Here is a 12,353-nt window from a genome sequence, read left to right on the forward strand (position 1 = left end):
AATTGTACTGCACAAGTGTCCAAAAATTCAAAGAAGCTTTGATAAGATTTTGGGCCTCCAAGACTTCACTGCAGAGGCACTGCAGAGGCACTGCAAGGACTACTTGTAACGGTTTTCATGTGGTGAAGGAGAGTCGGACCAAAATGCAGCGTGTAGATTGCAATCCATGTTTAATGAACAAACGTAACACGAATCTAAATACAAACACTACAAAACAATAAACGTAACGAAAACCAAAACAGCCTAATACTGGTGCACATACACACAGAACAAGGACATCAAGACACTAAGGACAATCACCCACGAAAAACTCAAAGAATATGGCTGCCTAAATATGGTTCCCAATCAGAGACAACGATAAACACCTGCCTCTGATTGAGAACCACTTCAGACAGCCATAGACTTAACTAGAACACCCCACTAGCTACAATCCCAATACATCACATACAAAAACCCATGCCACACCCTGGCCTGACCAAATAAATGAAGATAAACACAAAATACTTCGACCAGGGCGTGACAGAACCCCCCCCCCAAAGGTGCGGACTCCCGAACGCACCTCGAAACAATAGGGAGGGTCCGGGTGGGCGTCTGTCCACGGTGGCGGCTCCGGCGCGGGACGTGGACCCCACTCAATCAATGTCTTAGTCCCCTCTCCTCGCGTCCTTGGATAGTCCGCCCTCGCCGCCGACCATGGCCTAGTAGTCCTCACCCAGAACCCCACTGGACTGAGGAGCAGATCAGCACTGAGGCAGCTCGGGAGTGAGAGGAAGCTCGGGAGTGAGAGGAAGCTCGGGAGTGAGAGGAAGCTCGGGAGTGAGAGGAAGCTCGGGAGTGAGAGGAAGCTCGGGAGTGAGAGGAAGCTCGGGAGTGAGAGGAAGCTCAGGCAGGTTGATGGATCTACCAGATCCTGGCTGGCTGGTGGTTTCGGCAGATCCCGGCTGACTGGCAGATCCCGGCTGACTGGCAGATCCCGGCTGACTGGCAGATCTGGCAGATCCTGGCTGACCCTGGCCGACTGGCGGATCCTGGCCGACTGGCGGATCCTGGCCGACTGGCGGTTCTGGCAGATCCCGGCTGACTGGCAGATCTGGAAGAGTCTGGTTGACTGGCAGATCTGGAAGAGTCTGGTTGACTGGCAGATCTGGAAGAGTCTGGTTGACTGGCGGATCTGGAAGAGTCTGGCTGACTGGCGGATCTGGAAGAGTCTGGCTGACTGGCAGATATGGAAGAGTCTGGTTGACTGGCAGATCTGGAAGAGTCTGGCTGACTGGCGGATCTGGAAGAGTCTGGTTGACTGGCAGATCTGGAAGAGTCTGGTTGACTGGCGGATCTAGAAGAGTCTGGCTGACTGGCGGATCTGGAAGAGTCTGGCTGACTGGCGGATCTGGAAGAGTCTGGCTGACTGGCAGATATGGAAGAGTCTGGTTGACTGGCAGATCTGGAAGAGTCTGGCTGACTGGCGGATCTGGAAGAGTCTGGCTGACTGGCGGATCTGGAAGAGTCTGTTTGACTGGCGGATCTGGAAGAGTCTGGTTGACTGGCGGATCTGGAAGAGTCTGGCTGATCTGGAAGAGTCTGGCTGACTGGCGGATCTGGAAGAGTCTGGCTGACTGGCAGATCTGGAAGAGTCTGGCTGACTGGCGGATCCTGCCAGACTGAAAGATCTGGCTGCTCCATGCTGACTGGCGGTTCTGGCTGCTCCACGCTGACTGGCGGCTCTGGCTGCTCCACGCTGACTGGCGGCTCCTTAGACTGGCAGCTCCTTGCAGACTGGCAGCTCCTTGCAGACTGGCAGCTCCTTGCAGACTGGCAGCTCCTTGCAGAGCCCATGAAAAACTCACCCACAAAAAATTCAAAGAATATGGCTGCCTAAATATGGTTCCCAATCAGAGACAACGATAAACAGCTGCCTCTGATTGAGAACCACTTCAGACAGCCATAGACTTAACTAGAACACCCCACTAGCTACAATCCCAATACATACACACCACATACAAAAACCCATGCCACACCCTGGCCTGACCAAATAAATGAAGATAAACACAAAATACTTCGACCAGGGCGTGACACTACTGTCGCCAGAAAATGTCCCGCCCTCACAAGATCCTTCTGAGCCTGTGTAGGGACTTGATTAGAACAGAAAAGCAGGCTGATTTAGTTTAATTGACATTTCGTTATTGATAGTTTGTATGGAATTTGTTTTATATATATTTATTGTTTATTTTTTTCATCTCGCATTATTTCCTTATTGAGATCTTTATTAATCACCTGTACAGTAGGTGGCGGAATGCACATATAAATGTTGCAAACGTGATTATACCAAAGAAGAAGAAGACGGGCTCTGGTCTATCTTGGGCAAAGATTTTTTAAACTAAACCAAGATAGACCACAGCCTGTCGTTTCAAATGGGAACAAATAAGCCAGAATGGGCAGAACAAGCAAAGAGATGGGCAGAGCCAAGCACACGCTAGCGAGATCGTATTGGTTGTTCTAGCATGTTTTTGCATATTTCCGTTGGGGAACGCCTACTCAGTGAAGTGCGGGTATGCAATAACTCAATTCGCCTTTGCACTTTGGCAAAGGGTAAAGTCTACAAAACGTAGTCAACTTTGTTTGTAACAGATTGTGGTTTTAGGAACAGAAAACTGTATTGAGATCAAATGTGTCCTTGATGAGTAATTTATCAGAATGTCAGCCAAAATCCTTGTCGTTCCATCTTCTCCCACTGCTGGCCACTCACTACCATAGTGGAAACCCCAACCGGATGCTTCCCATTTCTGCGTCTGGTGAAATATCTGTCTCATTGTTCTATCTGTGTCTTGGGTTAGTTATCCAAATCTTTAGCTCTGTTCTGCTCTGTGACGGGCTAGAAGTATGACAGCATGGACTGCATGGACTTCCAGCAAAGCCACTTCATAACACAACACTAATCAATACATTAATGTCACTATAACGGTGACAAACGGTGCCCACAAACTGTTAGGGCCTACACAAAGCTGTCCCAAAAGCAGTCCCAACACCTTACAACTGCTACACCTGGCTATCAGCGGAGCCTTGTCTGGCAGCAAAACAGTTCATTCAGCCTCATTTACTTTAAAAAAAACATAGCTCATATGGCTGACTTGCATAAACAAATGTGGTTTCTACTGACTATTGAGATGTACAAAATATGGCATAAGGGGACGACAAGCAGATAAGAGGCAATCCACAATTTCGATTAAGATGTTAATAAGAAAGCTAGGACGGACATAGTCAATATAACTATTTGTTCAGCACTTTTGAAATGTACAGTGACAGAATTCAGAACATGGGCCGTTCTTACAGTGTACTCTCAGTACACCTAGTCAGAACCGTAGGATAAATAAAGGGGGCATACAAGCAAACAATGAAAGCTCTTACAATATTCAATGATTACATTTCTCAAAAACAGGTTTTAGGCTACATGTGCACCACCAAGTCAGAACAGTAGTCTAAATTAAGAGGTGGAAATATACCAAATTATTAGGGTGGGACACATGGGTTACTAACAGCTTACTACACAACATACACTTAGTATTACTTTCTTAGCTACAGTATACCTATCTCCCTGGCATATTACATAATGTATGCAGCAGCATATAAGACATTTTTTTCCTTTTTGTGATGTGCTCACTTGAACAGGAAGGTGGCATGACGGTCCATCGTGGGCAGATTTTGAGAAAGAGGCCGGATTTACAATTCCGAGTTGAATGACCGTTTAAAACGTATTTTCCCAGTTTGAGCTCATTTATTCCCAACTTCCCAGTTGCAATGCTTGCAGTTAGCCACTGTCACCGATTCCTTCCAAACCACTCATTGTTGAATTTGCGATGTCCAACTTGTTGTGTAATGTTTATGTCCAATGGCAGATGAGCACCAATATGTTTTATCTATAATTTCTCTTCATTATTTCTCTTCATATGACAATGATTAAAAAGGATTTGCCAGTAGATTCACGATGATGACTGCTAGCTAAGATTTTGAAAGTAAGATGTTGACATGATCAGTCCAATCAAAGCTACTGTACATATAACGTGATTTGACTTCATTTTATCTGTGGCCAATGACCTTGAGCCTTCTTGGAAGGGCACTTATAATGTAACTCTATGGCAGGATCCAAAGGGCTTAAATGTTCGATGTCTACCCTAACTAAGGACATAGACTTGGCGATGACGTAGTGTCCCAAGGAGTGACAGAACACTGAGCCAATCACGGTGCAGTGCTCTTATTTTCTGCTGGCTTGCCCCATTACCACGGAAAGCAATGAGCTAAACTGAAACATGCATTTTGGAGCTGCCTTACTAAAACTGATATGTGACTCGTATTAATACCAACATAACATGCAAAACAGGCAAGTCCAAACATTTTAATTATGGTGCTCAAAAAGCCCCACCTGTCCTGAATGACGGGTCGCCACTGCGGAGGCTACATGCTGTGTGATCTTCCCACTCACTGAAGCTTGCCTTCCTATCTGGGTACGTGCCAAACAGAACTCCCGCGGTACGCCGAGTAATTAAGCATTTTATTTCCTCAATCTCCATTTATTCAGAGGATCCGATGGGATGGTAAAATCACAGATATTTGTTATTTAAATTATCAATGGCATCTTCTAAATCGACAGATGGTGAGTATCAAACAATGCGACTATTTCTTCTTTAAACTGGCATGTTCATGTTTCTGGTTTATTTGGAGCATAGCCTACCGTCGCCTGTCCAACCTTGTTCCTGGAAAACTACCATCCTGTAAATGTTCAATCCAACCCTAATCTAGCGTACATAATTGTTATAATTAGCTGGTTGATAAACGGAATCAGGTTAGTTAAATCAGGTTAGCTCTCCAGTAACAGGGTTGGAGAACCATGACACATTGTTGTTGATTGTTATGTCAGTGACTGTCTTTGTTTTATCTCATGCAATTCCTCATTAGGTTTATTAGGCTCTACAGTCTGGTTCAAACTGGCCTTTTGACTACAAATTCGCTAGATTGCTGTTACATTTCGATTCAATATGAAGCGAAAGTAAAGCCTAAGATATGAAGTGAAAGTAAAGCCTAAGTAAAGCGATCGTACAGTTTTACTTAATAGCTAGGCCTACCCATTGCATCATTTTGCGTGAGGTTGAGTAGCCGAATTCCTTGTTCTGTTCTCTATTCACTCATTCTCGCTTCTCAGCATCAGCTATGTCATATTTGGATCAGTCATTGACTGCACATGTTTAAACTTGGTCGAGATTGCAATTAAAATGCCACCTCTATCAAAGTTTTCCTTATCAAAAACAATTATTTCCATGACTAAACCTGTTTCTCTTCTGCAGAAGATTATCCGCTGAAAGCATGGCAGAGAAGGTCCAGCATTGATGGTAGACGTCCCAATAGTAAGAATGACTTTATCTATAGCCTACAGGAAATACTGCAATATTTATAAAAGCTATCAGTAGTAGCCTAGAACCATTCCTTTTCAATGACAAAGTTATAATGATTTAAATAACTATTTATTGGTTTACTATTATTTTTTGCTATTTCGTAGTAGGTCTTGTTTTATTTTGTTCACCAAATCATATTATGAATGAACTGACTGATATTTGGGGGATAGCTCCAACCGGGACTCAAACCTGGGTTCAGTGACCATCAAGCCAACACCTTAACCATTGTACCAAGCACTCTTGATGAGGTTGCTAGGTCTTGGGTTAAGGTCGCTACAATATCCAACAATCCGAAAACTACTATTTCAAACAATTCCAAATCACAATACTGAAAGGTTGCATTTACTTCCTTTCAGTGTCCATGTCCAGAATTGCGCTGGTGGGGAAGACTGGCTCTGGGAAGAGTTCATCAGCCAACACAATCCTGGGGAGAGATGCCTTCAGATCAGCTGTCAGTGGGTCCTCTGTCACCAGAGAATGTTCTAAAGAGACAGGGGAGGTGGGGGACCGAGAGGTCACCATAGTGGACACACCTGGCCTGTTCGATACTTCTCTCTCTGAGGAGACAGTAAAGAGAGAGATAGCTAAATGTGTCAACATGTCAGCACCAGGTCCACACGCCATCATAGTTGTGATTAAAGTAGGTACCTTCACAGAGGAGGAGAGAAGTGCAGTGAAAAAGGTTGAGGAGATATTTGGGAAAGATGCTAAAAAATACACCATGATCCTTTTCACCCATGGAGACAAAGTTAAAGGGGGCATTGAAAAATGTGTGGAGGAAGCTGGTGAAGATCTCAAACTGATTTTGAATACATTCGGGAATAGGTACCACATCTTCAATAACATGAAAACAAATGACCGTACCCAAGTCTGTGAGCTGTTTGAAAAGATTGATGGCATGGTGGCTAACAACAATGGGGCCTTCTACTCGAACTACACATACCAAAGAGTTTCCAAAATGCTTGAGGAGAGAGAGTCAAAGCTCAAGGAGGTATATGAGAAGAAACTGCAAGAAGAAGTTGAGGCACTTCAATCAAAATATGATGAAGCTCTGTGTGCACTGCTGGCAGAAAACCTGACTCTAAAAGGGGCTGAAAAGGAGGGCAGAAACAGACAGCGTGAGAGAACTCTGAAGAGAAGGGACAATCACATTCAAGAGACAAAGAGATTTTATGATGGTTTAAAGAAGAGAACGCGATATGTTGTAGAGCAAGTGCCAGACACGGAGGACTTTGATGACATTGTTGGGCAATACCCAGAGACCCTGTCCTTAAAATGGAACTAACTACTGTATAGGCCAAGTAGTGGTAATTTGCAGTGAATGCACAATTGATGCGCTGGTAAACTACTTTGTAGCACAACGTGATGATAGGGCCGACTGTAAATTTGAATGATCTTTAAATAATAGCAGAATCACAAATGATATGTGTACATTTGGTAGGCATGTTTCTCATTTTTCTAAAGCAAATGGCAATTCTGTAACCTAAGTCTAAGAAAAAATCATTGTTGCCTTGTTGATACATTTTTATAAAATGTTATAATCCAAGTGTTGTCTATTTTTTTGGTCACCATTAAAACGTATTTGATGTGCCTAGAGTGTTCATTTCATCAGTCATTTGGATCATCTATTTGGACATATTTGTCCTTTATGATATTTTTTTGTGTAACTCTTCAACGCCTGTTTTACTGTACACTGGAAGCTACTGTAGTCTCTTATACACCACGGGCTGTATTCGCTAGGCACCCAAAGAGTTACCAAATTGAAGAAAACGTAGTCCCTCACTGTTTAAATCGGTTAACTCTTATCGAATAAGAAACATTTTAAATTTTCCGTTGCAGAACGTTTTGCTACGTTTTAATACGGTGTCGGCTACACTGACGAATACAACCCAGACTTCCCCTTGAGCTCGTGCGCAATAGCCTGTTGACGACGTTTGACAAGTTTAAGAAATTGAGAGAATTTCAGTTTTTAACCGGAGAATTAAGCTATGTTCAGGAATGGTAAAATCACGGATTTTCTTCTAAATTAAATGATCAGTGGAATCTTCTCAATCAACAGACGGTGAGTATAGATCAAACCATGTTGTTGACGGATAGGCATATAGGCCTAGGCTAAAGTGTGTAATGCCAGACAAATTACTGTTTTTTTTCCCCACAAAATCCGATTTATTAGACTACACAATGACTGTTTAAAACCATCAATCAATATTTCAGTACAAATTCGATCCACTTTTGTTAAGTTTCGATATCATGTGAAAGTAAAACAAAGTAAAATGGTCGTGCTGTTCTGGAGGCTAAGCCGAAATAGAATATAAAATAAAATGCATGAATGTGTTAAGGTTAAGTAATGATCAGTTATTTGTTGAAATGATCAGTAATTTATTGAAATTACCAGAACACTTGTAAATATAGCAGATTCTTTTGCATAGTGCAATCTTGATTAAAAGCTCAGGAATGAGCGAAATATGCCAATTAGCAAACAAATGTGAATCAAGACGTTATATCGTCTCTTGCAGCTAGAGCTATGCATTTTATGTCTCATGTCATTCTATATATATTTTAATGCTACACTTCAGTTATGTGAATTTGCAGTGTAGGTAGACTAGTATATAGTCAACTTTGATTCCTGTTGGTTTGTGTAATTACCCTAAATATTACATTTAAAATAGGCATTAGATTAACACACTCCGATTGATTGTGTTTTAACCTCTACTCACCTTAGAGATTTAGCTTACAATTACACAGCAAGGTTATGTTCAAACCAGTTACCTAGGCTGCAATAACTTTCCTTCCATTTTCCCAGTGACTTAATAGTAAACCAGGATGGACACATCATCCCTCAGGATTGTCCTGTTGGGCAAGTCAGGAGCTGGGAAAAGTTTATCAGGAAACACCATCCTGGGAAGGTCAGCTTTTGAATCAAAATTAAGCTTCAAGGCTGTGACAAAAACATGTACAGAGCAGACTGATAAAGTCTCTGGAAGACAAATCTGGGTGGTCGACACACCAGGAATTACCAGTACTGAAGAAGAGCAAATTGAAGAAGAGCAAATTAAATCAGAGTGTCAACATGCCCTTGAATCATCCATTCCCTGTCTGTTTCTGGTAGTACTCAAGGTAGACAGGTTCACCGAGGAGGATCAGAAAATAGTGAAGAAAATTGAGAAGATCTTGGGTGATAAAGGAATAGACAAGAGTTACATTCTGTTCACAAATGGTGATGCTCTCAAAGGCATGAAAATAGAGGATTTCATTTTTGAAGATGAAGAGGGTGTGCTCCCAAAAGTTGTTCGGAGATTTGGTGCAAAATACCATGTGTTCAACAATGACACTGGAAGTCAAGATCAGGTTGAGGAGCTTCTGACCAAGTCGGGATACCTGACATCGAGTAAGTATCTTATTATTTGTCAGGTCATCTTTGCAAAAGAGGTTTACTCAAGGGTCTTTCTTGGTGAAACTTTACATTTCATTAAATCCACGTTTGACATTGGGGGAGGGGACCAGTCATTTTTTATCAAACTTTGTCAATTTAGAAGCAACCGTCATTTGTCTGACTTTGATCTGGTTTCATACAAATATCATCCAATTTCATGAAAAACATGATTTTGACTGTTTGGGACCTTTTGTTAACTGAAAAATAGTGATTGATATGATAAACCACAAGGCAATTAGAATCTAAGATTAATGTAGGGTACATATTCTCCAGAGAAAGTTACATGTTTATCAACACCTAGGTCCATGGGTGCATACCAAATGGTAAGCTGACCGTCTTATATCTATAGTAAGGGTATTTTTCATGGGTGTCTATGGTTATCCAACAGGTGTCCCAGAAAACACAGAAGACAGAAGAATCGTGTTGCTGGGTAGAAGTGGAGTTGGGAAGAGTGCATCAGGGAACACCATTCTGGATCTGAGAAGGTCTGAACAGTTTAAGTCTGACTGTTGCTTTGGCTCCGTAACCACACATAGTGAGGCCAAAACAGCACCGGTAGCAGGAAGGGAAGTGACTGTGATAGATACACCTGGTCTTTCTGATGAGAGACACTCTGCTGAGCATTTATTTGATGAGATGATGAAGGGTTTTTTGCTCTCTGCACAAGGGCCACATGCCTTTGTCTTTGTGTTTGAGATTGGGAGGGTAACAAGCAATGATGCTGACATGCTTCGTCTACTTGAAAAGCTATTTAATGCTGATGCTATGAAATATGCAATGGTTCTTTTCACTCATGGTGATAAACTCAAAAACCAACCAATCGAAGGAAAAATACAGGCAAACGAGGATCTAAAACAAATGGTTGAGATGTGTGGTGGCAGGTACTGTGTCTTTAACAATGAAGCTGCGACCAACAAACAGCAGGTCAGGAATCTACTAGAGAGAATAGATGAGATGGTAGCAGAAAACAATGGCGAATGTTACAGCTCTGAGCTGTTCAAAATGACAAACAATTTAATGCAAGAGAATGCAATTCGGAGACGAATAAGAGATAGGCCTACACCAACAGATACGCAGCCACATGACAGCAACAGGACATCAGCTAGATCCAACAATGACCCAACACCTGATCAAGAAGATCTAGGATGGGTCTTGTCAATGATTAGGAGGTACTTGCCATGGTTATGGAAGGTCTTATTTTTTTTAAAATCATTTTGTGCAAACCAGTCCCCAGAAAGGGAAGGCCGACTGGCAATGCATGCTATGAGCTGTTAGCTGCAAGAATACCACCCACTAGTTTCTAAAAGACATTAAGGCAGATTATGTCACTAAGGGCTCGATTCAATCCGTAGCGCCAATTTGAGCCGACATACAGCGTTTACAGTGAACTCAGTCTTCGTAAACATTCCCTTTAAAATTCAATTTTTATAGTGCTGAACTTTGGCAATACGGATTGAATTGAGCCCTAAGGCTGGATTTCAATCAAAGACACTTGTTATCAAGTTTACTGTACATGCGGATTGCCTCTAATCCGCTTGTCGTCCCCTTATGCCATAGTTTGTACATCTCAATTGTCATTCGAAACCACATTTGTTTAAGCAAGTCAGCCATATCAGCTATGTTTTTTTTAAAGATAGTAAATGAGGCTGAATGAACTGTTTTGGTGCCAGACAAGGCTCCGCTGATAGTCAGGTGTAGCAGTGGTGGACTGCTGCAGGGACAGCTTTATGGAGGCCCGTTTTAGTGCAATTAATATATTGTTTAGTGTTGAGTTGTGTAGTGGCTTTGTTGGCATGCATCCCGCATTTTTTTTCTTGCCCTACCAAGATTTACATGCTAAAATCACCACTGCGCAAGATCAACCAGTATCAGATCTACTATTGTTGGACTACCGACCTATGTTGGTCTCCCTCTGTTTTCCGTGGCCTTTCTCCGCTGGAGATCTGTTGGCGGATTTGATTGTCTGACTGACCGACTGACTCCAACTTTTTTGCATATGGTATTTCATTTGTTTTAGTGTGATTTATACTGTGTTGGATTATGTGTTCAGTTGTATTTGAAGATTACTGAGATATCCGATACTCTTTATTGTTTGTGGAGCTGGAGTTTATTGCAATCTTATTGTGCTGATTGAGACCGGTTTCATGCATCACATGCTTGACTTGGGTTCGCTGCACTGATTTACCGGGCTGAATTTTTTTTAAATCCCGGGCTGGATTTTTATTTTATTTTTAGGTATGGGACACTTACCAGTGAACCAAGGTTGTTATTATTTTTGGGCTGTTGTTGTTATTATATTGATTGTGTGATTATTGTGATAATACAACAAACGCAAAAGAACAGTGGTTTTGAAGTTATTTCCAATGTTTTAAAGGTTTATGAAAATTGTATTTCCATACTGACTTTTACATGAGTACTTTGTATTGGTTTTGACTTGACGGACCAGACGGGACTCATTCCCTCACAAACAAAAAGGAGAAATCAATATTTTCTCTGGTAGGCACAACCTACCTGGCACCCCTAACAAACAATAACCTCAAGTTGAAACTGTTACAACATTCTAATCGGAACTAGGGTCCTCAGAAATGTCTGATTTGCTAATTCATTGAATGTGGCAAGTGTAGAACTACAATCATCAGTTAGCAAGTCGAACATTTGTGAGTTTCCTAGTTCCGACTAGCATGTGAACGCGGAATTACTATGGAGTACTGTTCATTGGTAGTTTTCGATCAGTTTAGTGTCTATTATTTATGCTTCAATTTAAATGCATTATTATTGTTATGATGACAGTATGGGTAACAAGGGTAAATACACTTTATGTAACTGTGAACATAATTCTCACTCTTACATACTGTAGCTTCTGTTTACTGTTTATTTGTGAAATTAATCCCTTTGTATTCTTTTAATGCTCAGGTTCAATAAAACACGACAAATGAAAAAAGTTGCCTTTATACACTGAGCGTACAGAGGATTATGAACACCTGCTCTTTCCATGATCTGGACACTAGATTGACCAGGAGAATCCAGGGGAAAGCTATGATCCCTTAATGATGTCACTTGTTAAATCCACTTCGATCAGTGTAGATGAAGGGGAGGAAACAGGTTAACGAAGGAATTTTAAGCCTTGCGATAATTGAGACAAGGATTGTGTATGTGTGCCATTTTGAACAGGGTTTGGTAGCAGGTGACAGGCTCACCGGTTTGTGTCAAGAACTGCAACACCGTTGGGTTTTTCACGCTGGAATAGTGGTGTAGGGTTAGTTGGTGGTGCAATTTTTTTCCTATCCCCTACTTTTTAAATTTTGTATCACAAAATGTAAAGTGATTGACCACACACTGCCGCACAGTAGGTGGCGGCATGCACAAACAAAATCGCCATGGCACCAAAGAAGAAGAAGAACACTTCACAACAGCTCTGCCAGAAATAGAACAATGAGCCAGATATTTCACCGGATGTATAAATGTGAAGCATCCGGTTG

The 12,353-nt window shown here is 41.9% G+C and overlaps 2 protein-coding genes across 3 annotated transcripts; both read left to right on the top strand.

Annotated features, from left to right (window-relative positions):
- Positions 1-4,229: 4,229 nt before the first annotated feature.
- On the top strand, positions 4,230-7,032 carry LOC112260262 (GTPase IMAP family member 9). 2 transcript variants are annotated; one of them, XM_024435229.2, is made up of 3 exons: positions 4,230-4,496; positions 5,334-5,393; positions 5,798-7,032. In XM_024435229.2, coding segments are annotated over exons 2-3 (930 nt in total). In that variant the 5' UTR covers positions 4,230-4,496; positions 5,334-5,392; the 3' UTR covers positions 6,727-7,032. The 2 variants fall into 2 exon arrangements, with proteins under 2 accessions (XP_024290997.1, XP_024290996.1); XM_024435228.2 differs by lacking the exon at positions 4,230-4,496 and adding an exon at positions 4,503-4,645.
- Positions 7,033-7,305: 273 nt separating this feature from the next.
- LOC112260263 (GTPase IMAP family member 8) lies at positions 7,306-11,262 on the top strand. The gene is made up of 3 exons (XM_024435230.2): positions 7,306-7,503; positions 8,245-8,829; positions 9,263-11,262. The coding sequence occupies exons 2-3, from the start codon at positions 8,265-8,267 to the stop codon at positions 10,147-10,149; spliced, it is 1,452 nt and encodes a 483-aa protein (XP_024290998.1). The 5' UTR covers positions 7,306-7,503; positions 8,245-8,264; the 3' UTR covers positions 10,150-11,262.
- The last annotated feature ends 1,091 nt before the right edge of the window (positions 11,263-12,353 follow it).

This window comes from Oncorhynchus tshawytscha, linkage group LG10 (genome assembly GCF_018296145.1).
Source record: "Oncorhynchus tshawytscha isolate Ot180627B linkage group LG10, Otsh_v2.0, whole genome shotgun sequence".
NCBI classification, from domain to species: Eukaryota; Metazoa; Chordata; class Actinopteri; order Salmoniformes; family Salmonidae; genus Oncorhynchus; species Oncorhynchus tshawytscha.